Below are 25,166 nucleotides of genomic sequence, written 5' to 3' on the forward strand. Positions count from 1 at the left end.
TCTTAACATGAAGAATCAATATTATTTTTTCACCATTGATATTTTCCATCTCTGACTTGAAGCTACAAACTAACCTCAGCAGGAATATTTATAGCTTGTTATGGAGCATCTGTTACACAGCAAGCACTCTCATGTTTGTTTGCTATATTTATATATAAAAACATCCTCATGACTTATAAAGCATCCTTAGTACTTACCTGAAAAAAAATTGGCTCAATAAATAAATATAGTTATTTCAATTATAAAAAGTGAAAAGAACAACAACTAAAGAAAAGCAGATTAAATAGAGTACTTCAATTAAAAGAAGAAATGAAATGTTCTAAGAACATAAAATATAACTTAATACACTAATTTTGGAATTACATCTAAACATTATTTTGTGTGCACTACTAAATTTTATAAAAGCATTATAATCCCTGACAAACTCACATAATAATGCCTCAGCAACTATAAAAATAATTATAAAAAGCAAGAAAATTATAGGTCCAGCATACGTACCAGGCAAGTCAAAACAAAAATATTTGCATGAGAAGATTCTGAACCATAAGCCATGATATATTACAGTAATAAATTCAACATAAAGCAGAGTATACATTTGTTTTCAGCATTTTTGAGGTATTCAGGTTTCTAGTAAGCTACCTTATTATTATTATTCTTATTTTAGAGATGAGTCTTACTCTTTCACCCAGGCTGGAGTGCATTGGCATAACCTCAGTTCACTGCAAACTCCACCTCCTGGGTTCAAGCAATTCTCCTGTCTCAGCCTCTTGAATAACTGGGACTAGAGGTGTACACCACCACACCCAGCTGATTTTTGTATTTTTAGTAGAGATGGGGTTTCACCATATTGGTCAGACTGGTCTCAAACTCCTGACCTCAGGTGATCCACCTGCCTCAACCTCCCAAAGTGATGGGATTACAGGCGTGAGCCACCACACACAGCCAACTATTAAGATGATTTGTTTTGCTCCAATATTGTTTTCTTCTGAATATAGGTACAAATTCATATTCACAAAACACACATACTTTATAATTTTCTTACCCCTAAGGTTTATCTTTAGAGTAATATATGTGTATTTTACTTCTATGTAAATAAAAATTAAGAGTCTGTATGTTTGCAGGCAGAGAGGCCACATGTTTAAAAAAAAATTAACAAATTTTTAAATGTTTATTCAGAATTCAGAAATGTATGGATTTTATGAATACTTCTATACAATTCTTATTATGACCATAAAATGACCCTGTCACCAAAAACAATTGCACTATTCAAAATAACTAAATGTGTAGAATAGGTTTGTAATACAAAGGATAAATGCTGGAGGTGATGGATACTTCACTTACCCTGATGTGATTATTACATATTATACACCTGTATCAAAATATTCTATATATGGCATAAATATATACACATACTATATACCCACAAAAATTTACAAAAATAAGTTCATATAAGAAAAAAAAGAATAAAAATTTAACCTACAAGAACAATATTCTTTAACCAATTTGCAGTTTAAAGTCACTGGTAAAAGAGATGTTAGTTCATTATGTTACCAAATTGAACACTGTAACCATCTTTTAACTACATTCTTGAGTAAGCTAGATAGGTTAAACTTAGTGGCATAATAACGCATCGCTGAATGCACAATGGTCATAATGTTAAAAAAGTTTAATTAAAAAACTAAGTTTACATGTAATCTGACAAATTTAAAATGTACTGCATTTTATTACAGAGAAATATAATTAGTAAAATATTACTAATTTTAACTAAAACTAAAAATGTTTTTCATTCACTATAATGCAGAAGAATATTACTCTGAACAACTACCTCATATATCACTCAATATTATTTTAACCACAAAGAGCCCCACCACTTAGATTTTCATCACGCATCTTACATTTTAATGTTCTTGTTTTTTTTTTTTTTTTTGAGATGGAGTCTCGTCCTGTCACCCAGGCTGGAGCGTACATAAGAATAGTGTATTTTTCTTTTTTTTTTTTTGAGACCGAGTCTTGCTGTTGCCCAGGTTACAGCGGAGTGGTGCGATCTCGGCTCACTGCAACCTCCGCCTTTTGGGTTCAAGTGATTCTCCTGCCTCAACTTCCCCAGTAGCTGGGATTACAGGTGTGCACCACAGTGCACAGCTAATTTTTGTAGTTTTTAGTAGATGGAGTTTCACCATATTGGCCAGGTTGGTCTCAAACTCCTGACCTCATGATCTGCCCGTCTCGGCTTCCCAAAGTGCTGGGATTACAGGCGTGAACCACCACACCCAGCCTAATGTTCTTATTCTTTAATAGAAAAGGTCATAAATACTGACCACCTAATAAAAAAAAAAACTCATGTCTTTGATGCAGCAACAAGTGATCACATGCTTTCACATGTGAATATAATAGCAATGAAGAAGAAAGAGCATGAAGTAATTTGAAAATTGAATTACATGATTATTTGCTTTTCAAAAAACCTGTAATTTTTTTAAGGAAAAAAAGTATACTTTGAATGTAATGAAAACTCTGCAAAAAATGTTCTACTTCTTTTAAAGTTATATACAAATAATTTGTCCACCAAATTTAGTTTTGGATTATTTTCTATACTCAGCACTCTGATTTAGTGTAGTGTCTGAAGTGCCAGCGCCTTAGATATTTCTACTGTGAATCCTCTGATATTTACATAAACTTCGGATTAAATATATTTTTATATCTACTGCATCTGCAAAAATATATTTTAGTATGAATCCTCTGCTGCTTTTTAAGCTGTAGTTTTTGAAAAGGTCTTTCAAAATTTGTTACATTTGCAGGGTTTTTCTCAAATATAAATTCTCTGATGTTGGCCAGGTGTTGTGGCTCACGCCTGTAATCCCAGCACTTTGAGAGGCTGAGGTGGGCGGATCACCTGAGATCAGGAGTTTGAGATGAGCCTGACCAACATGGAGAAACCCCGTCTCTTCCAAAAATACAAAATTATCCAGGCATGGTGGCACATGCCTGTAATCCCAGTTACTCGGGAGGCTGGAGCAGGAGAATCGCTTGAACCTGGGAGGCAGATGTTGCGGGGAGCCGAGATCACGCCATTACACTCCAGCCTGGATAACCAGCGAAACTCCATCTCAAAAAAAAATATTCTCTGATGTTAAACAAAGTTTAAGCGACTGCTTCAGGGGTTTCCTCTAGTACAAAATCAGTACAATAAGATTTGTGATACAAGGTACTACAACCCTCTTTATATTTGCAGTGTTTGTCTTCAAAATGATTACTCTTTTTCACATTAAAGGCTTATATTTTCTGAATGCTTTTTGGACAGTAATTGCATTTATAATGCTTTTATTAAGTATTAACTTTCTGATGCTGAATAAGATGTGAGCAGATATTAATGGCTTTTCCACACTCTTTATATTTGTATAATTTTTCTCAAGTATAAATTCTTTTCTGTGCAATAAGGTATGAGCATAAATTAAGCTTTGCCACATTGTTCGCACTTGTAGTTTGTTCCAGTATGAATTATCTTACCTAAAATAAAGTGTGACAACCATTTAAAGACTGTCACATTCTTCACATTTTTAGAATTTCTCACCAGTATGATTACTTTTATGCTTGTAAGTTTGAGGTGGTGTCAAAATTATTGTCATATCTTTCAGGTTAGTAGGGTTTCTCTCCAGTATAAATTTTCTTATGTTTAATAAGACTTGTGAATTGCTTAAAAGCTTTGCCATAATTTTCACATTTGTAATTTTTCTCCGGTATGAATTATCTTATGTTTAGTAAGGACTGAGGACCATTTAAAAGCTTTGTCACATTCTTCACATTTGTAAGGTTTTTCTCCAGTATGAATTCTCTTATGTTTAGTAAGGTTTGAGGACTGGTTAAAGGCTTTGCCACATTCTTCACATGTGTAGGGTTTCTCTCCAGTATGAATTTTCTTATGTTTAGTAAGTTTTGAGGATTGGTTAAAAGCTTTGCCACATTCTTCACATTTGTATGGTTTCTCTCCAGTATGAATTACCTTATGGATAGTAAGGGTTGAGGGCCATTTAAAACCTTTGCCACATTCTTCACATTTGTAAGGTTTCTCTTCAGTATGAATTTTCTTATGTCTAGTAAGATTTGAGGACTGGTTAAAAGCTTTGCCACATTTTTCACATTCATAGGGTTTCTCTCCAGTATGAATTTTCTTATGTTCAGTAAGTTTTGAGGATTGGTTGAAAGCTTTTCCACATTCTTTACATTTGTAGGGCTTCTCTCCAGTATGAATTATCTTATGTTTAGTAAGGGTGGAAGAGTGTTTAAAAGCTTTACCACATTCTTTACATTTGTAAGGTTTCTCTGCAGTATGAATTATCTTATGTGTAGTAAGGTGTGAGAAATGATTAAAGGCTTTTCCACATTTTTCACATTTGTAGGGTTTCTCTCCCGTATGAATTATCTTGTGTGTAGTAAGGTGTGCAGACTGGTTAAAGGCTTTTCCACATTTTTTACATTTGTAGGGTTTCTCTCCAGTATGAATTATCTTATGTGTAGTTAGGTTTGAGGACTGCTTAAAGGCCTTGCCACATTCTTCACATTTGTAAGGTTTCTCTCCAGTATGAATTTTTCTGTGGGAAGTAAGGGTTGAAGATCGGTTAAAAGCTTTACCACATTCTTTACATTTGTAGGGTTTCTCTCCAGTATGAATTATCTTATGGGTAGTAAGAGTTGAGGATCGGTTAAAAGCTTTGCCACATTCTTCACATTTGTAGGGTTTCTCTCCAGTATGAATTTTCTTATGTTTAATAAGATTTGAGGACTGGTTAAAAGCTTTACCACATTCTTCACATTTGTAGGGTTTCTCTCCCGTATGAATTCTCTTATGTTTAGTAAGAGTTGAGGACCAGTTAAAGGTTTTTCCACATTCTTCACATTTGTAGGAATTTACTCTAGTATGAATTCTGCTATGTTGAGTTAGGCATGAAATCATTCGAAATGATTTGCCACAGTCTCTACATTTGAAAGGTTTCTTTTTAGTATGTCTTATCCTATGTCTGTTTGAATTTGAAAATTTATGAATGACTTTTACATATTTATCACATTGAAATATTTTGCTCTGGGTAGCTGTGAGACATTGGTTAAGTCCATTATAACCTCCTTTGTGCATCTTACACTCATCCACACTTTCACAGCCTTTTCTTAATGGCAAATTCTCATGTCTACACGTTCCATATCTTTTCAGTGTCGCTTTTTGGAAAGAATCTTTTATATTCTGCTCTGGCCAAAGGTCTTGGGCAAAATGAGAACACATAACTGAAAGAAATAAAAATGACATATTACTCCACTTGCTAGACTTAGATGAAGACAGTTTACAAATGTAACATATAAAACTAAACAAACTACATTAAGTAAGATGGCACAGCAAAATACCATAGGCCCTAAATGCTTCATAGACATATAAATGTAACAAAAACATACTGACCAAAATACATCTGTGGAAAATTTATAAATGAGTTAAGTGTGTGCAGTGCCCCAGGTGAGCATAATGCAAAGAGCCACATAGGAAAAAAACAGTTTATTACATTTACAACATAGCTCTTTCTGCTGCCCAATGTAACAGAGTGCCTTTAGAAGTAAATTGGCAACTCCTGGTTTCTTTTATAAAAGACAAGAAAAATAGTGGCAAAAACATTTTTATTTCTGATTTCCAGGGACTTTTCCAGACACTGGTTTCTGTACTGAAATAAATGGTATAGGCATTGGAATGGCAGTTTGAGTCTGGTGAGATCAAAGGTAAATGCTACAGTAGCGAAGAGACTGCAATACTATAGGCAGGAAATAGTTGTAGCAAATGATTACTGACTATTAAGAAGAAACATGAACAAACTCCTTTAACTAAAAAAACCTAAAAAATTCCAGACAAGACACATCCTAAGAACATGTTAGAGAAACTCTCAGAATCTCTATCCAAGACCATTGGTTTCAGACTATGCCAGGACAAAGCTATAATATGAAGATTGTTACAGGTAGTTTGTTTTTAATGTCTAAATTTCAATGAAAGATTACAATGTATACAAAATATTAGGGCAACATAGCCCCATCAGAAATATAAAAATTTCAGAAAGCTACCATTAAAAATAAACATATACAAATTAGTTTTAAAAACCTGAATAATATTCAATGAAGAAAATAGAAACACAGACAGCTATTGAAAATCAGAAGAATGAGGATAACAAAATATTAAAAATATAAAAAACAGAAATTGTGGAAGTGAAAAATACAAAAAAAATTTAATGTAAGAAAAAATGATGTAAAAATGAAGAAGCTCAACAAACTAGAACACATACAAAGATATTTTTAACAAACACATACATGAGTGCAATTTCAAGTCACAAACAAGTAGAGAATCCTGAAAGCTGCAAGATAAAAGTGATGTGTCATTTATAAGCATAGTCTTATGAGATAACCAGTAAATTTGTCATGAAAATTTTGCAAGCCAGAAGGAAACTGTGTGATTTTGTGATAGTCCTGAAATTAGTTTAAAAAGTATACTGGCACTGCCATTATTAGACTCGACTGCAGAAACCTGAGCTAGTGTCTGCCCTATATATAGAAGTCCTGAAGGATATTCAGTCTGTCCAAAAATAAAAAGGGAGTTACAGCTACCCAAGCCTCTTATAACAAACCAACTAAAGGTAGACCCTAGTGCAGACCCAGAAGCCTTGTGATTAAGCTACAACTCCTCTGAACTATAAACCCAGAGGGCATCCCATCACCCTGGGGGCCCAACAGAAGATCTTAACCTTCTGAAACCGTTTTATAAAAACTTGAAGAGGGCCAGGCGTGGAGGCTCATGCCTATAATTCAAGCACTTTGGGAGGATGAGGCAGGTGGATCATGAGGTCAGGAGTTTGAGACCCGCCTGGCCAATACGGTGAAACTCTGTCTCTACTAAGATACAAAAAAATTGTCCAGGTGTGGTGGTGCACACTTGTAGTCACAGCTACTTGGGAGGCTGAGGCAGGGGAATCACCTGAACCCAGGAGGCAGAGGTTGCAGTGAGACGAGATCGTGCCACTGCACTCCAGCCTGGTGACAGAGCGAGACTCCATCTCAAAACAAACAAACAAAACAAAACAAAACAAAACCTGAAGAGCTGTTTGCTCATTCAAATTCATACACACCAATGCAAAACTATATTGTGCTCATTGTGAAATGTGAAATAGAGGTTCCTCTTCAAAGGGACTTTTCTCCTCATCTAATTAGGAATAAATAGTAACTTCTCTTAGAATCAAAATGTATTCAAAGACCTGTGCTAACATTCTTAGATATCTGCTAGCCATAATAAACTAATCAATGTACTTTGTGTTCTTAGCTCCCACATTTTAGCCTAAATATTTGCCCTGGCATGCTTATACTGGTCCAAGCAAGCATTAGGTCATAGCCTGTTAATATTCCTTATTTGGAAGTGTTTTCACCTTTCTCAGCATTCCACAAGTTGCTCCCTCCTTCCTTTGTTCTCCTCTGCCTTTGCCTCTTTTAGAAAGTTCTAAGTTGCTAGCCAATTGGGACAAATACAGAATGTGAGGTCCCGTTGTAGCCAGTGGAAACCGGACACAGCAGTAGGGTGAACACATCAGGTTATAAGTGACCCTGTCTCCTTTGTTCAGTGCATTCTTGTGGCAAAACTGTTCGCGAGTGTACTCTTTCTGCAGAGAGTAAACTAGCCTTGCTGAGAGATCCTTTGTCTCTCAAAGGATTTTTGTGACATCAAGCACCCATTCCCAATACTATTGTCAATGCTTCCATTTTAATATAGCACTGGAAGTATGTGGCAGAATTAGTAAAAAAAAATTTTTAAAGCCATTGAAATTGAAGACAAATAAGTAAAAGTTGCTGGTTGTAGATCATATAATCTTATATATAGAAAACCATCAACCATAGTACATTAAAACCTGTCTAAACTAATAAATACACTCAGTAAATTAGCAAAATATAAAATTAACATAAAAGTATAAATTATGGTTCCATGTATTTAAAACAAACTATCTGATAAAGAAAACAATCTATAATAGCATCAAAATAATAAATTTCTGAGAACAAATTTACCCAAAGAGGTAAAACATTTTTACACTGGAAGATATAAGATATCATAGAAAGAAACTAGAGAAGACACAAATAAATTTTAAAATATTTCATGTCTATGGATTGAAAGAATAAATATTGTTAAAGTGCCATGTTACACAAAGTAACCTATAGATTCAATAAACTCCCTATCAAAATTCTAGTGGCGGCCAGGCGTGGTGATCACACCTGTAATCCTAGCACTTTGAGAGGCCAAGGCAGGTGGATCACCTGAGGTCAGGAGTTTGAGACCAGCCTGACCAACATGGAGAAACCCTGAGGTGGAGGTTGCAGTGAGCCGAGATCACACCATTGCATTTCAGCCTGGGTAACAAGAGCGAAAAAAAAAAAAAATCTAGTGGCAGTTTTTACAGTAATGAAAAATACAATTCTAAAACATACATGAAACTACAATAAACTTTGCAGAGCCAAAGCAATCTTGAGGTAAAAGAACAAAGCATAGGGGCATCATACTTTATAATTTCAAACTCTATTTTAAGACTGTAGTAATACAAACAGGATGGAATGTGCAGAAAAATGAACAAAAAAACCCCCTCAATGGAACAGAAACCACTACTCACACATTTCAAAAATGATGCAAAAATAGAATTTAAAAAATTGTTTAACAGAGAGTTTTTCAAAATTATGCAGATATTTGTGTGTCCCCCAAAACAATGAAAAAGCAGTCAGACTGTGCAGTCTCTTATATGCCACAAAAAGGACTTTGGCTCTAACTGTAAACTTGAAGATCACCAAAGGGAAAGTAGAAGAAACCCCCATGTGCGGGCAAAAAAAAAAAAAAAAAAAAAAAAAAAAAAAAAAAAAGAAAGAAGAAGAAAAGAAAAGAACAAAAAGAAAAGAAAAGAAAAAAGAAAGAAACCTCAGGCTTCCGAGAAACTATTTTCTTTGGAACACAGTTTCCGAAACCACATTTTAAGGACTGGTATTCTCCTTGACCTTTGGACCTCTTATCTCTGCTGTCTATTGTATTCATTTTCACTTTCACCTACCTGGGGATTTGGCCACCATGATCTCATGTCTCTTCATACTCCAGGCCTCTTTTCCTTGCTCTAGACAAGTGATCAGGTCTGGCTTAGAAACAGCAATACCTGTTTTATTAAAAATAAATAATATAAATCCTGCTCATCTTCTGTAATGACCAATCTAGTAATGTGCTTAGATAGTAAATCCCAAGATACTAATTTATAACAGACATTTCCAAATACTTAAAAAATATTTTTGATTTGTAGGTTCTTAGTTTTACTATCCAGTACTACTGAATCAAAAACTGGTGTTGGCAATTACGTTTTAAGGTATGGGCAAAAATATTTTATGCCACAAAATTTGTGGAATTTAGTAATCTAGAGTGAAGGATACAGATTAGCTCAGGAATTTGGAAAGTTAAGGTAAAAATGAAACATCTTGAACAAATTCTTTTCTACATGTATTAATCCTCAAGGTTTTCTTGAAAACAGGGATCTGAAACTAATGTATGCAAAGCACACTTTACCAAAAAAAATTCCACAAAGAAAAGAAATAACACCTTTAGGGTATATTAGGAATTGAGTATTGAAGTTATGCTCACCCAGGAAGACCAGGTTTCTGTAGTTCTCTAACATCACATTCCTATATAAATTCCGCTGTGCAGTGTCCAGGCATTGCCACTCCTTCAGAGAGAATTCTATGGCCACATCCCTAAATGTCAATGGTCCCTGAAAAATACACACACATACACACGCACACACACACATACACACGATTACCAAGTGGTTACGAAAAGCATTTTTAATTTGACTCGAGGTGACATGAGAGAGTAAAGGTAATTTTCTGACTTATAGGAGGAACTAAAATTATAAAATAAAATAATTTTCTATTATTTAGAAATATTCTCTAATGTATTTTTTAACTCTAAGAAAAGAGAGTGGCATAAGATCCACAATATCAGTGTATACATGATACTTTTCTGGATGACATAGTATAAAATTAAGGGCATAAAAATGTATATTTTTTGAGTGCTGTATATGCATTGTAGAGAATGAATTGTGATGGAAAAGACAGGTTGAATTAGAAGGTACTTTTTAAATTTTAATGTGTACAATCAACTGGAGAACTTGTTAACGCAGGTTGTTTTTTCAGATGATCTGGAATAAAGTCTGATTGTCTGAATTTCTAACAAGCTCACCAGTAAGGTCAATGTTTTTGGTCAAGAATAATATTTTGTCAAACATCCAGTAAGGGGAAGAGTCCTGTGTTTTTCCTAATTTTTCTGGCCTGTAAACAAAGATAAGAGCTTTGACTTTCCAAAGACAGATATATGCAAAAAAATCAAAAACAAAAACAAAAACAAACAAACAAAAAAACTCCCAAAAAACTAGGAAAAAAGGGCAGCTGCTAGATTAACTGTGATGGTTTATGTATATTAGCTGCATTAAGATAATAATGAAGAGAAAAAAAATTAACTATAGTGACAAAATCTGTCAGAGAACTCTTTAACCAAGTGAATCGTTAACATGAACTGCACTAGGACAAATTTTTATGATGTGCTGATGCACACGGAATGACACAGCATCATGGCTGTGATACTGCCCCTCCAAAACTAAATTACAGTCTGAATTTTAACATTAAAAAATCAGTTTTATGCAAAGTTCAGGATACAGATATCTTCCCTGTTCTATAATTTGTAATAACAATTTTAAGTCATCTTTCTTTAGCACCCTAGAGAGCAGGTATCTCCTGACAATTTTTGTTTAGAACTTTCTGGGTAATGTCATCTTGTTTAACTAAGCATTTCCTTGATTCTGTTTTGCATAGAGGTAATGGAGAATACAGATGGAACCTCAACATTACATGTTTTCCATCTTTACAAATGACTCCAGCTTTCCGCCAATAGAAATCTTGAGTATCCACACCTTTTCATGTTCAACAGTGACAAAGGGAACATTTTAAATAGTGCAGATTATAAATTCGTGGTAGGAATTCTGCATGGCATATAAGAAGCCACAATGTGAAGAATGTAGAAAGGGCTCTGGTATATAGAAACAAATATTTTTCAGACACCCTTGACTATCACAAAATGTTTTAAAAGTAGTTAAAATAAACTCTTTAGGGAGGAATAATACAATAGAGAAGTAATGATTTGCATGGCATTCTAGGAGGCACAGTGGACACAGCTCTTGATCTGAGACATGTTTTGCTTAAAAAAAAAAAAAGCCATTTTTTCTTCTTTCTCCTTTTCTGGGAATCCTTTTCAGATGAGATTCTTCGAACAAATTACAGCTGCATGTTGAGAATATGTCTTTAAAGATGTCAGCATCACCTGCTTATCTGCTACCACGAGACCCACAGGCAGAAGGATCAAGACCGGCAAAAAAAGCTCACTCATTTCTGTCCTTTATAACGGAAGAGATTCAGGAACAATGAGCTGCTCCATGGAGATCAAAATACATTTCACTTTTCCTGTTCTCAGGTGCCCTCCCCTGTCACAGACACCAGCAATTTCTGCTACAATAATGAAAATATGGGCCATGGCTGGGGTTGGTGGCTCACTCCTGTAATCCCAGTACTTTGGGAGGCCGAGGCAGGCAGATCATGAGGTCAGAAGATCGAGACCATCCTGGCTAACACAATGAAACACCGTTTCTACTAAAAATACAAAAAATTAGCCAGGCGTAGGGGCATGCGCCTGTAGTCCCAACTACTAGGGAGGCTGAAGCAGGGGAATCGCTTGAACCTAGGAGGCAGAGGTTGCGGAGAGCTGAGATCGCACCACTGCACTCCAGTGAAACTCCATCTCAAAAAAAAAAAGAAAAGGAAAAGAAAATATGGGCCACATTGCCCTGTCCCTACCAAACCCAAACAGAAACAGTCCTGTGGCCACCCTTTAGTGCAAAGGTAGAACTTAACACATCAATGTACCTGGAACACCTCATACTTGATTCTGGCCTCAATTTAAGAGTCACATGAAGCACTTCATTACTACAACATGGATGCTTTCCCCCAGAACAATAAACAGAATACATGGAAAGGGCACAAGTAAAGAAATTTCTGCAAACTGGCCATGGAATCCTAATGAGAAGCCTGGGCTGATAACCACTTAGCTAAGCATTGCCTCTCAAGCCTTAATGAGCTTATAAATCACTTGGTAATTTTGACTTCATTCTATGTAATGTGATTCTGCAGGTTTGGAAAGGGTCCATGAATGGGATTTTAAACAAGTCCCCTGTCAATGTTGATGTTGCTCCCCCTGGGCTCATTATTAGCATTAGAGAAAGCAGACACAGCACAGGGTCCCTTACACTCAGCACTCTTGTCACAACCAAATACTTCTGGTACAAATAAAGACAACACATCTCTGCCAGGCGCGGTGGCTCATGTCTGTAATCTCAGCACTTTGGGAGGCCGAGGCAGGCGGATCACATGAGGTTGAGAGTTTGAGACCAGCCTGACCAACATGGAGAAACCCAGTCTCTACTAAAAATACAAAAAATTAGCCAGATGTGGTGGTGATTGCCTGTAATCCCAGCTACTCGGGGGGCTGAGGCAGGAGAATCACTTGAACCTGGGAGGCAGAGGTTGTGGTGGGCTGAGATCATGCCATTGCACTCCAGCCTGGGCAGCAAGAGCGAAACTCTGTCTCTAAATAAATAAATAAATAAAACCCATCTCCATCCTAAAATATCATATTCTTTGCTGGTTCATTAAAGTTTACAGAGGAAACAGAAGGCAGCAATGTCTGAATAAGCCTGCATTTGGCAACAACATGTACACATGTACTAATGCAAGATACATTAAGTGGGAACTATGTACTCAAAAGGATGTTAAAGAGCACTGTGTTGGCAATAACACATTACGTGATTTCATCATCATAACACTCTGAAAGCTGTTATTGTTTAATAATTCTTAGGATTTAAATAAAGAGCCCAGCCTTTCTATTTCTTCTTGTTTCTCTGTCATTTTTTTTTTTAATTGCATAGAAGAAAAGCTAAATGTAGACAGATAAGAATAATACAGAAAAGAAGGTTTAATGTATTTTAGAGAAGTTTTTACCATATTTATATTTAATTTTATGTGACTTGCAGAGCAACTACTGGATTTGCAAAAGTAGAAAACAAGTTGTTAAACAATGTAGAACTGCAAGCACTGGTTTTAATAAAAAAAATTAAAAATTAAGACCCTAAAATACATACTTTATTTTTACCATTTATCTGTTTTGGGGTTTTAGGAGATTGTGAGCACCAGCTCTAGAAAGGCAGCAGGATTCACCAGACAAAAACTCTGATCTTGTCTTCTTCCTTTTTTTTTTTTTGAGACGGAGTCTTGCCCTGTCACCCAGGGCAAGACTGGAGTGCAATGGCATGATCTCAGCTCACTGCAACCTCCACCTCCTGGGTTCAAGAGACTCTCCTGCCTCAGCCTCCCAAGTAACTGGGATTACAGGTGCATACTAGCACACCAGGGTAATTTTTGTATTTTTTTTTTTAGTAGAGATTGGGTTTCACTATGTTGGTCAGGCTGGTCTCAAACTCCTGACGTTATGATCTGCCCACCTTGGCCTCCCAAAGTGCTGGGATTACAGGCGTGAGCCACCGCGCCTGGCCCAAAACTCTGATTTCTTCTAACAAATTGTGTGAGGCAAGACTCCAGCGTGGGGCCAGACCTAAATAAGGCCTCCAAATAGGTTAAATCTAAACAGAACTGGGGCACGGAGAGGACTCTGTGTAGAATTCTGTTCTCTATGCCACTGGGGTATTTCCAGTTCTGTTTTGCCTAAGCTTACCTAACAGAAACTTAAATCCCAGAGTTTGTGTAATTTTAATCTTTTTAAGCCACTGCTCCCTCAATTTTACAACATATACTAATCAGAAATTTAAAGAAATATTTTAAGGTTTTCTAGGGTAATTTTATTATAAGATATATATGTATTCTTAGCAAGGTAAAAGAAATAGAAATAGGCTGGGTGCAGTGACTCATGCCTGTAATCCCAGCACTTTTGGAGGCTGAGGTGGGAGGATCACAAGGTCAGGAGTTCGAGACCAGCCTGGCCAAGATGGTGAGGCCCTGTCTCTACTAAAAATACAAAAATTAGCCAGGTGTGGTGGTGTGCACCTGGAGTCCCAGCTAGTTGGGAAGCTGAAGCAGAAGAATTGCTTGAACCTGGGAGGCAGAGGTTGCAGTGAGCTGAGATCGTGCGATTACACTCCAGCCTGGGTGACAGAGCAAGACTCTGTCTCAAAAAAAAAAAAAAAGAGATCAGAGTTTTTGTCTAGTGAATCCTGTCACTGTACTCCAGCCTGGGCGACAGAGCAAGGCTCTATCTCAAAAAAAAAAAAAAAAAAAAAGTAAGAGTTCAATAACAACATGTACACAAAAAAAGAAACAACAGACAACGAGGCCTAGTAAGGGTGGAGGCTGAGATGACAAGGAGAATTTGAATAAATATTTGTTTGGTGTTATGCTTAGTACCTCTGTGACAAAATAATCGACACCAAACCCCCGTGACACAATTTTACCTATATAAGAAACCTGCACATGTATCCCTGAACCAAAATCAAAAGTTAAAAGAAAAAAACTTCATGGGTGGGGAAAAGTGCAATGTAGGTGGAAGGATTGTAGGTTTTTGCTACATATAGATAGCGGTCCAAGTGGGGCTGTACTCTGATTTATTTGTGCCTGTGCAGGCAGATGGGATTATGAACAGGTGGTCCAGAACCCTAGCTTGGTGGAGAAAACAGGTTGCTGCTGCAGATTCAGTGTCTGGGGGTTGGGATATGCCAGGAGACTTGTAGACACTCTTGTGGGATTTTGGCAAGAAACACTAGGATCCACAATGATGTGGTAAAAGTCCCAAGGATGATGACTAGTCTTGAGAGGGATGTGGATACGTCAACGTCTAGTGTGTGTTTGTGAGTGGGTGGGACTCCTGTGGTGGCAGCTGCAAGAAAAGGGGGTCTGTCATCAGAGGTCCTTTCCTCCAAGTTTTCAGTCCACAGTCACCCTGGGAGGAGACCTGGAATCACAAGACAATGGGCAGTGTGACAGCCTGTGTACATGAGAGCAGAGCCTCCCATTCCCAGACACCCAGAGTTCCATTCGAGGCCAGGCCTCTGTGATATCTTTTTTCTGGTATCAAATCTGTAGAGTTTGCTGAACACTAAGCAATTCTCCAATACCTACTAATTATCTGAAATTTGAATTCTGACACTACCCAGAGTCAGCACAGACCCTGATTCAGGGTTCGGTCCCACAACATTGTCCTCATTACAGATGCCAGTCACAAACCCCATAGGCCAATCTATGCTTCTGAGCTACTAGTAGTTTAAAATGTGGGGATTCCCATAACCTCCCTCTAGTTCAATAATTTGATAGAGCTACTCGCAGAACTCAGCAAACATTGTAGTTATGTTTACTGGTTTATTATAAAAGACACAACCCAGAAAAAGTCAAATGAAAGTAATGTAGAGAATAAAGAAGTGGGGAAAAATGAAACACATACATAATCCTGGAAAATAGCTGTGATTAATAACATTCATCCTTTGTGTGCTCCAGCAACAGTTTATGAAAAGAAACACTTTTTTTTTTTCCCCCTCAGACGGAGTCTTGCTCTGTCTCCAGGGTGGAGTGTAGTGGCACGATCTCGGCTCACTGCAAACTCCGCCTCCCGCTTCAAGAGATTCTTCTGCCTCAGCCTCCCAAGTAGCTGGGACTACAGGCACATACCACCACGCCCGGCTAATTTTTGTATTTTTAGTAGAGACAGGGTTTCACCATTTTGGCCAGGCTGGTGTTGAACTCCTGACATCATGATCCTCACGCCTCGGCCTCCCAAAGTGTTGGGATTACAGGCGTGAGCCACCATACCCGGTCAGAAACACCCTTCTTTATTTATGACTTAGAAGGTGCTCCCTTTTCTTACCTATCACATAGCCAGATATATACTCTACACATTTTCTTCCTTTTCTCATTAAAAAATCAGCTGAATTTTTGAGTAGGTGTTGGAATTTGTCTTCACTGGTCTAAATAAAATACTTTATTTATTTTTTTAATTTTTATTTTTTGAGACAGAGTGCAATGGCACAATATCGGCTCACCACAACCTCCGCCTCCTGGGTTCAAGGGATTCTCCTGCCTCAGCCTCCCGAGTAGCTGGGATTACAGGCATGTACCACCATGCCTGGCTAATTTTGTATTTTTAGTAGAGACAGGGTTTGTGTTGGTCAGGCTGGTCTCAAACTCCTGACCTCAGGTAAAGTGCCCACCTCAGCCTCCCAAAGTGCTAGGATTACAGGCATGAGCCACCATGCACAGAAATAAAATACTTCTTAATCAAATGTCACTTAACTTTATTTTTTTTCCCACAGGCTCCTGAACTTTGAGCTACCCTGAGTGTGAGTCAACATACAACCCCATTTTATGTCCCTCCTACAAACATGCTGACTTCAGGGTAAAACATTCTCTGATCTAAAATCTGATTTTTTTCCCTCTCCATTTGCCATTCCCCTCCCACCTTTCTTCTAAACTTTTATGCGCCTCCCTAGGAAACAAAGCCTTTGTCTGCTTAAACTTTGCAAGCCATAAAGATTATATAGTTGGTACTTCCTCCTGTTGCAATATTCCGCTGGAATTCTTTTTTTTTTTTTTTTTTTTTTTACACAAATCTAACTTTGTTTTATTTTACAAAGTCTAGAAAGTGCCTCAAAACAATAAAAAAGTTTCTCATCAGTAAGACTCCCAGTTTCCTTTCATCTTAACCTTAACTGCATTTGCCGGTGGGGCCCCAGCTTTCCAGGGCTTTGGAGATTCTCTTAGGATAAAGACTTCTTCCATGGCTGGGGTGAGCAGGCTGGGACATCTGCAGGGGAGGCTCCCCAGAAAGAACTAACTGGGCGTTTAATAACCTTTTATTGTAGGCTTAATATTAGCCTTACATTGCAGTCACTGGGTTCAAGCTTTAATTTCCACATCAGATTTATTCCCTTGGTTTTTAAAACTGAAAACTCCAATGAAATCACTCAAACATTGTGTTCATATAAAAAAAGAAAGTTTTTGGTGCTTACATTTTATACCTCAATTAGAAAAGCAAAAGCACCTATTCCTTTTCAACAATAAACATATTATTTTATTATTTCTATTAAAAATCATGTAGTAAACAATTAGTCATGGGAACACTTCTAAGCGGTACCTTCTAAGAGGTACCAAGTTTCATCTCATAAAATTTAGCATGAAACTTAAAAATCAAGATAACAGGATATGGGACAGAAATATTCACTGTCACAACTTTACCCTGCAAAAAGAGAAATTGATGTTTTCATGAATCTATGTAACTCACCAATTATACACCACATTCTCTTGTGGAAATCTATTTATTTTCTACAGCCAAAATGGAAGAGAGATTTTTCCTAATTTTCTTCTTGATAACATTCTAAAAGCTAAGACTTGGAATTCTGTTTAGAATCACCCAGCCATAAGCACACCTGAGAAAAATTTTAAACTCACACTGACAAAGGAAAAGGTAAATGAGAATTCTTAACAAATGGAATATATGATCAGAGTTTAATTTTTTTTTCTAAAACCCTCTTCTTTCACACCCTATGCAAATATTTTTGTGCCTTTTAAACTTCACTAATTAAATGCAATTTACAATTAAAAGAAGCTGAAGTCAAAATAAGCGAACAAATCTTTTCAAGGTGACAAACCCATGGAGTGACAGTGCTGATTAGAAAACACATGTGTCTGACCTATGTGTCAAGTCAGGCCACTCAATCACTTGAAAGATTCTCCCACCCACTCCTGCTCACTAAAGTTCTCAATGACCAGCCTCTCAAGAGACACTGCACTATACCCCAGTGACTGCCCCAAGTGCATTTTACTTTGCAAGTTCTTGCACCATCTCACTGGGGTGACTTTTTTCTGTCTTTTGGGATACTATTTGTTCTTTCACAAATCTTAGAGAATCCAGGGGGTAAAAATTATTTCTGCATTTTTCTCTCAATACCAGCATCTGACTGGCTGACCAGCAATGTGTCTCCAAGAAATAGAAGCTGGGCCGGGCGCGGTGGCTCAAGCCTGTAATCCCAGCACTTTGGGAGGCCGAGACCGGCGGATCACGAGGTCAGGAGATCGAGACCATCCTGGATAACCCAGTGAAACCCCGTCTCTACTAAAAAATACAAAAAACTAGCCGGGCGAGGCGGTGGGCGCCTGTAGTCCCAGCTACTCGGGAGGCTGAGGCAGGAGAATGGCGTGAACCCGGGAGGCGGAGCTTGCAGTGAGCTGAGATCCGGCCACTGCACTCCAGCCTGGGCGACAGACCGAGACTCCGTCTCAAAAAAAAAAAAAAAAAAAAAAAAAAAAAAAAAGAAATAGAAGCTGGGTTGGGTGAAGTCAATCTTTTTTTTTTTTTTTTTTTTTAAATACAGTCTCGCTCTTTCGCCCAGGCTAGAGTGCAGTGGTGCGATCTCGGCTCACTGCAACCTCTGCCTCCCGGGTTCAAGCAATTCTTCTGCCTCAGCCTCCCTAGTAGTTGGGATTACAGGTGTGTGCCACCATGCCTGGCTAATTTTTATATTTTTAGTAGAGACGGGGTTTCACTATATTGGCCATGCTTGTCTCAAACTCCTGACCTCGTGATCCGCCCACCTCGGCCTCCCAAAGTGCTGGGATTACAGGTGTGAGCCACCGCGCCCAGCCGGATGAAGTCAATCTTAATGTCTCAAGGAGTTAGCTTTTCAAAGGAAGAATACACCAGGAGACTGCACTCACACCCAGGGTATCTACCTGCTCCCTTGATGGGATACACTTCATACCTCAGGTTGTCCTGTGAGAGAAAATGACCCAGGAGCTGATATTCACTAGACACTCTAGCCAACAGAGCCACCGTGGTGGGCACCTTGGTTTATCCCCAGACAGTACTGAAAACCCAGGACCAGGAAAAAACTGAAGAGTGGCTGATGATCCATCACCCCATAAAGTTTCCAAATGGAAACCTTGACCCAACACCATTCTGATAGGAATTCTGTGCCTAGGGAAGATAAAAGGAAGAGACACAGAGATTTTTTTTACCATATAGTGTCAGGGATTATTATTCGCTTTCTTCTCATGGGAAATATTTACAAACAGAAGACAATGTTTTCAATAGTGCCATCCAATGGTTTGTCAAAGATTAATTGAAATATAATAAAATGTACAATAAAGGACAAATAATTGATTATGTGTATCAGGGAGCGGAAGGTGGCATTTGGGAATGTCAACGACACTGGAAATTTAGTATTTTACTGTAAATCAGAGTTAATCTGGAAGAACACGGAGTAAGAACTAGATTTGAGACCCTGCTTGAGACACGTGTGAAAAATGCAGGGGAAAAGAAGTACCCTGTGGACTGTGCAAATAATTCAGTGGCAGGCAATTAGACTGAGGTGGCTCTAGTCCCTGGGGTCCTCCTTTTTTAAAAAAATCTAACTAATAATGTATTTTTTAGTAAATTACCACATCGGGGAAAACAAAATTCAGGCTTAACCAACTATAAACTGCCAATTAAACTCTGATTACATAACCTGAAAATTGCCAACACGATCGTACAAATTAAGAGACTACATAACTGTACCTAACCAATTACTAAATTTGATGTTCTTCATCATGCACCTTATAAAAGTCTTTTATTCAAGCCTCCCATGGACCACAAACTACAAGCCATAGCTGAGTGCTCTACAATACTTGAACCACTTTTTAAGTTCTTTAATACTTTTGCGGTGACTCCTATACTTTTTTTTTTTTTTTTTTTTTTTTGAGACGGAGTTTCGCTCCTCTTGCCCAGGCTGGAGTGCAGTAGCGCGATCTCGGCTCACTGCAACCTCCGCCTCCCGGGTTCAAGCGATTCTCCTGCCTCAGCCTCCTGAGTAGCTGGGATTGTAGGCGCAAGCCATGACGCCCGGCTAATTTTTGTGTGTGTGTGTGTTTTTTTTTTTTTTTTAATTGAGACGGGGTTTCACCATGTGGGCCAGGATGGTCTTGAACTCCTGACCTCAGATGATCCGCCCACCTCGGCTTCCCAAAGTGCTGAAACTATAGGCGTGAGCCACAGCGCCCGTCCCCCCATACATTTTTAATAGAAAAGAAAGAGGAACTGGGAACCCCAAAGACCAAAGCTCTTCCCATTCATGAACCCGCACCCCGAGTCAGGATTCTCCCCTGACGACCCTCCCGTGGGCCTTGCTCAATCAAGGAGAGACGCGGTGCTGAGGATGCAGAGCTGCCCAGAGAGGGCTCCAGTCCAGGGCACAGTCACTGTGCACGGAAGAGACAGGACGCCCGGGCACGGCTGTCAGCGCAGCCGCCATCTTATGGCTGAAGGGGACTAGGGCCGAGCTGGGCAAAAAGAACTCCGAGCGCAGATTGTGGAGCGGACTACAGGGAGGCCCGAGTCCCGCCACAGCCGCTTCCCACCGGTTTCAACCAACCCCTTTCCCCTCTCGGGATGGCGCACCCGGCACTCTCACCATTTCTAGGCTTCCAGGGGGTCCCAGCGTCTTAGTTGTGGATCACCCAATACCTGCAGGTTACAGGGACACAGAGGCTGGGCCTCTAGGAGCAGAGGACACAGAACAGAGAAGACAAGACCTGGAGCACAGGCTGCAGCGAGAGACAAAGGCCCCGCCACATCCCGGAAGCCGCCCTGTCTGCTCCAGCTGCGTTCCTGATTGGACGGTTCCCAGCCCAGCGTCTCTGATTGGATAATATTTAAGGCACGTCTTTTCAGGCCGTGAGTGACAGAAGATGTGATTGGATGCTGGGCTGAAAGAAGAAAGAGTGACAGCCTAGGCTGCAGCCTTTTCAGACAGGGCTTCCTTCCTGAGCTGAGTCAGGCCCACACCAGAGGGTATTTGCCCTTAACCTCGTGTATCAAGTTATATGCATTCAAAAATAATATATTGTATGGCTATTCACAAATGAACAAAGTATAACAACAATTGTTCTAAAATTTTAGATTTTATGACCTCCCTGTATTCTGGTCCTTCGATCAGGCAATCGTCTGAAATAAAATGTGAGTCACATGTGAATTTAAAATTTTCTAGTAGCCAAACTTTAACAAGAACGAAGAAACAAGTGGAATTGATTGTAACAATTTAATTAACCCAATATATTCAAAATATTTTCATTTTAACATGTGAGCAATATGTAATTATTAATGAAGTATATATACATTTGAAACAAAATCTTTGAAACTAATTCTGTATTTTACCTTTCCAGCACATTGCAGTTCAGACCAGCCACATTCCAGGCACCCAGTAGCCACACATGGCCAATAGCTGCCACATTGAAGTACAGCTGTGATGTCAGTGGGGGTGGAGGGCCTGAACACCCCTTTTTTGCCACAGGTGAGGGGACAGCCTCTATTTATCAACATCTCTTTTCAGTTCCGAGGGTGGAACAAATACTGGTTATAGAAAAAACTGATAGCAGCAGAAATAAACCACAGGTAAACCACTGCTTACCACCTGTTGCCCACCTTTCTTTCAGAGATCAGACAGTGAACAAAGGATGATGGGGCCACAGGAGAAAAAAATCTATGTCTTCAGATCTGTTGACAGTCTTGACCTTTAATGTTTATATAGGAAGAAAATAGATTAAAGGCACACTTATTTTGCTATTTGACCATGACCCTAATGGTCAGGCTGTGGTTAGCTGTTTTCTCCTGTGGTATGGGAAACTGAGTGAATATAAGCACCAATCACATGCATACATGTCCACATGTCCACATGTATTTCGGCATTTTTTTTTTTTTTTTTGAGATGGAGTTTCACTCTTGTTGCCGCAATGGCAAGGTCTTGGCTCACCGCAATGTCTGCCTCCTGGGTTCAAGCGATTCTCCTACCTCAGCCTCCCGAGTAGCTGGGATTAGAGGCATGCGCCACCACGCCTGGCTAATTTTTTTGTATTTTTAGTAGAGACGGGATTTCTCCATGTTGGTCAGGCTGGTCTTGAACTCCCACCCTCAGGTGATCCAACCACCTTGGCCTCCCAAAGTACAGGGATTATAGGTGTGAGCCACCACCCCCGGCCATATTTCTGCATTTCTCAATATTATCTTACTAGATATCTAACTTTAAATGGGAAAAAATATCAGTACTTTTATGGTGCCCAATGTTAGAAGGTAACTAGTAATCAACCTGTCATTAAATCTTAGCATTCTGTCTGCACTGGGTGCATGCATTAGTTGGCTATGGCAGCATAATAAACCATCCAAAACTGATTAGTTCATAATTGAAATGCTCAGTCATTTAGGCTGGGCTCAGTGGGGCCATTCTTCTGTTCTCAGCTAAGCTCCTTCAGACATGTATCTATCATGAGCTGCTCATTGACTAGGAAAGCAACTGTGCTTGCAGAGGTGAGCTTCTGCTTCTGGGACTGTCAACAGGGATACCTTGCTTCTCCTCCTCATAGTATCTTATACTCCAGTTGGCTAATACGGGCTTTTTTTTTTTTCTTTTTTTGAGATGGAGTCTTGTTCTGTCACCCAGGGTGGAGTGCAGTGGTGCGATATCTGTTCACTGCAAGCTCCACCTCCAGGGTTCAAGTGATTCTCATGCCTCAGCCTCCTGAGTAGCTGGGATTACAGGCGACCACTACCATGCCCGGCTAATTTTTTTGTATTTTTAGTAGAGACGGTGTTTCACCATGTTAGCCAGGATAGTCTCCATCTCCTGACCTCGTGATCCGCCCACGTTGGCCTCCCAAAGTGCTGGGATTACAGGTGTGAGCTACCGCGCCTGGCCTAATATGGGCTTTTTTTCATGAAGATGGCAGCATTCTGAAAGAAAAACAGAAGCATGCCAGGCATGCTGGCTCATGCCTGTAATTCCAGAACTTTAATAGGCCAAGGCGGGAGGATCACGTTAGGTCAGGAGTTTGAAACCAGTCTGGTCAACATGGTGAAACGTCACCTCTACTAAAAACACAAAAATTAGCTGGGTGTGGTGGCACACACCTGTAGTCTCAGCTACTCAGGAGGCTGAGTCAGGAGAATTGCCTGAATCTGGGAGGTGGAGGTTGCAGTGAGCCGAGATCATGCCACTGCCCTCCAGCCTGGGTGACAGAGAGAAAGACTCCTCTCAAAAAAGGAAAAAAACAGAGAAAAGAAAAGAAAAACATAAGCAGTCAAAATTGTTTGAGCCTAGGCTCCAAACCAACACATTGTCATGTTCTCAGGTTTCTACTGCCATGAGCAAATAAGGCCAGCCAGATCAAGCGTTTGGAAAATAGATTCTGAATCTTCATGGGAATGGCTGTAAAAGCACCTGTCAATGTACATGGGTACAGGAGGGATGAAAAATTGCTACCATATTTGCAATCAGTATCCTTCTGCTTGTTTTTTTGTTTTTTGTTTTTTGTTTTTGAGATGGAGTCTCACTCTGTCACCAGGCTGGAGTGCAGTGGCGCGATCTTGGCTCACTGCAACCTCTGCCTCCTGCGTTCAAGTGATTCTCATGCCTCAGTCTCCTGAGTAGCTCAGATTACAGGCCTGCACCACCACACCCAGCTAATTTTTGTATTTTTAGTAGAGATGGGGTTTCTCCATGTTGGCCAGGATGGTCTCGATAATCTGACGTCGTGATCTGCCCAATTCAGCTTCCCAAAGTGCTGGACTTACAGGCGTGAGCCACCGTGCCCAGTCCATTCTGCTTTTTCTGCATATGCGGTCTGTAGAACTCTTCAACATCAAAAAATTGTCCAAACACCCACAGCTACTGAGTGGCTTGGGCCAGGACTCAGGATCAACTCTGTCTAACTCCAAAGCCTATGTACCTCCATGGATCACACTACTCAAGTAGCTGTCATAGACTCTTAAAATCCTGGAGAGTGACATTTCTAAAATAAAAGCCAGATTGCTTGTAGATGTGTGCCCATAAAGTATTTTTTATTATTGGGAAAAATCTCAAGAAATTACTGAAGCGCATAGTGGCCCAAATCTGTAATTCCAACACTTTGGGTGGCTGAGATGGGAGAATCATTTAAGCTCAGGAGCTCAAGTGCAGCCTGGGCAACATAATAAGATCCTGTCTCAATAAAAGAAATTTAAAAAATTAACCAGGCATGATGATACTCAGGTGTCCAGGGCAGGAGGATTGTTTAAGCCTGGAAGGTGGAAGCTGGATTAAGCCATGATTGCTTACACCACTGCACTCCAGCCTGGTTGATAGAGTGAGACTGTCTCAAACAAAATGAAACAAAAACAAAAAAGAAATTGCAAAAGCATTTTGAAAGAACATAGAATAATTTGGAAAAAATAGCTGACATAGCTGATATAGAGTAATTTGGAAAACATAACTTGTTTTAGATAATCAAAACCCAACAACACATCGCTTATTTTTTATCATAGAACAAATTTGAGGCCAGGTGTGGTGGCTCACACCTGTAATCCCAGCACTTTGGGATGCCGAGATGGCAGATCACCTGATGTTGGGAGTTCAAGACCAGCCTGACCAACATGGTAAAACCCCGTCTCTACTCAAAATACAAAATTAGTCGAGTGTGGTATCTCGCGCCTGTAATCCCAGCTACTCAGGAGGCTGAGGCATGATAATCATTTGAACCCAGGAGGCAGAGGTTGCAGTGAGCCGAGATTGTGCCACTGCGCTCCAGCGAGACACTGTCTCAAATAATAATAATAATTAATAATAATAATAATAATAAAAACGTGGAAATTTTTAAAAGAAAAATAATTTCAGAGAACTTAAATTTAACATAGTTTAATTGAGCAAAGAATAATTTGCAAATTAAGCAGTCTGTGGGTCCTGAGTAGCCTCAGAGAGACTCCAGCACAGCCACATGGTAAAAAAGAGTTATACACAGGGAAAGCAAAGTGACATACAAAGAATAGAAGTGGTACAGAAACAGCCAGATTAATTACAGCTTGGGATTTGCCTTATTTGAATATGGTTTGAGCAGCTGATGTTCTTTTATTGGCACAAACATAGTGGTTGGTACAAGAATAGGTAAAAACCTATTTAGATATCCAGTTAGGTTTTAGTTGACTATGTACCGAAAAACCTATTGACCAAAATTAAACATTAAAGGAGTTAGCTTTAGGC

General features: G+C 39.1%; 1 protein-coding gene across 1 annotated transcript; it reads right to left on the reverse strand.

Moving 5' to 3' along the window:
- Positions 1–20,735, reverse strand: LOC126942225 (zinc finger protein 85-like). The gene is given in 5 exon segments (XM_050769580.1): positions 1–3,724; positions 3,726–5,271; positions 9,093–9,191; positions 9,668–9,794; positions 20,574–20,735. Coding segments are annotated over 5 exon segments (1,866 nt in total). The 5' UTR covers positions 20,577–20,735; the 3' UTR covers positions 1–3,633.
- Positions 20,736–25,166: the final 4,431 nt, after the last annotated feature.

The sequence above is a fragment of the Macaca thibetana genome, chromosome 19 (assembly GCF_024542745.1).
Source record: "Macaca thibetana thibetana isolate TM-01 chromosome 19, ASM2454274v1, whole genome shotgun sequence".
Lineage (NCBI taxonomy): Eukaryota > Metazoa > Chordata > Mammalia > Primates > Cercopithecidae > Macaca > Macaca thibetana.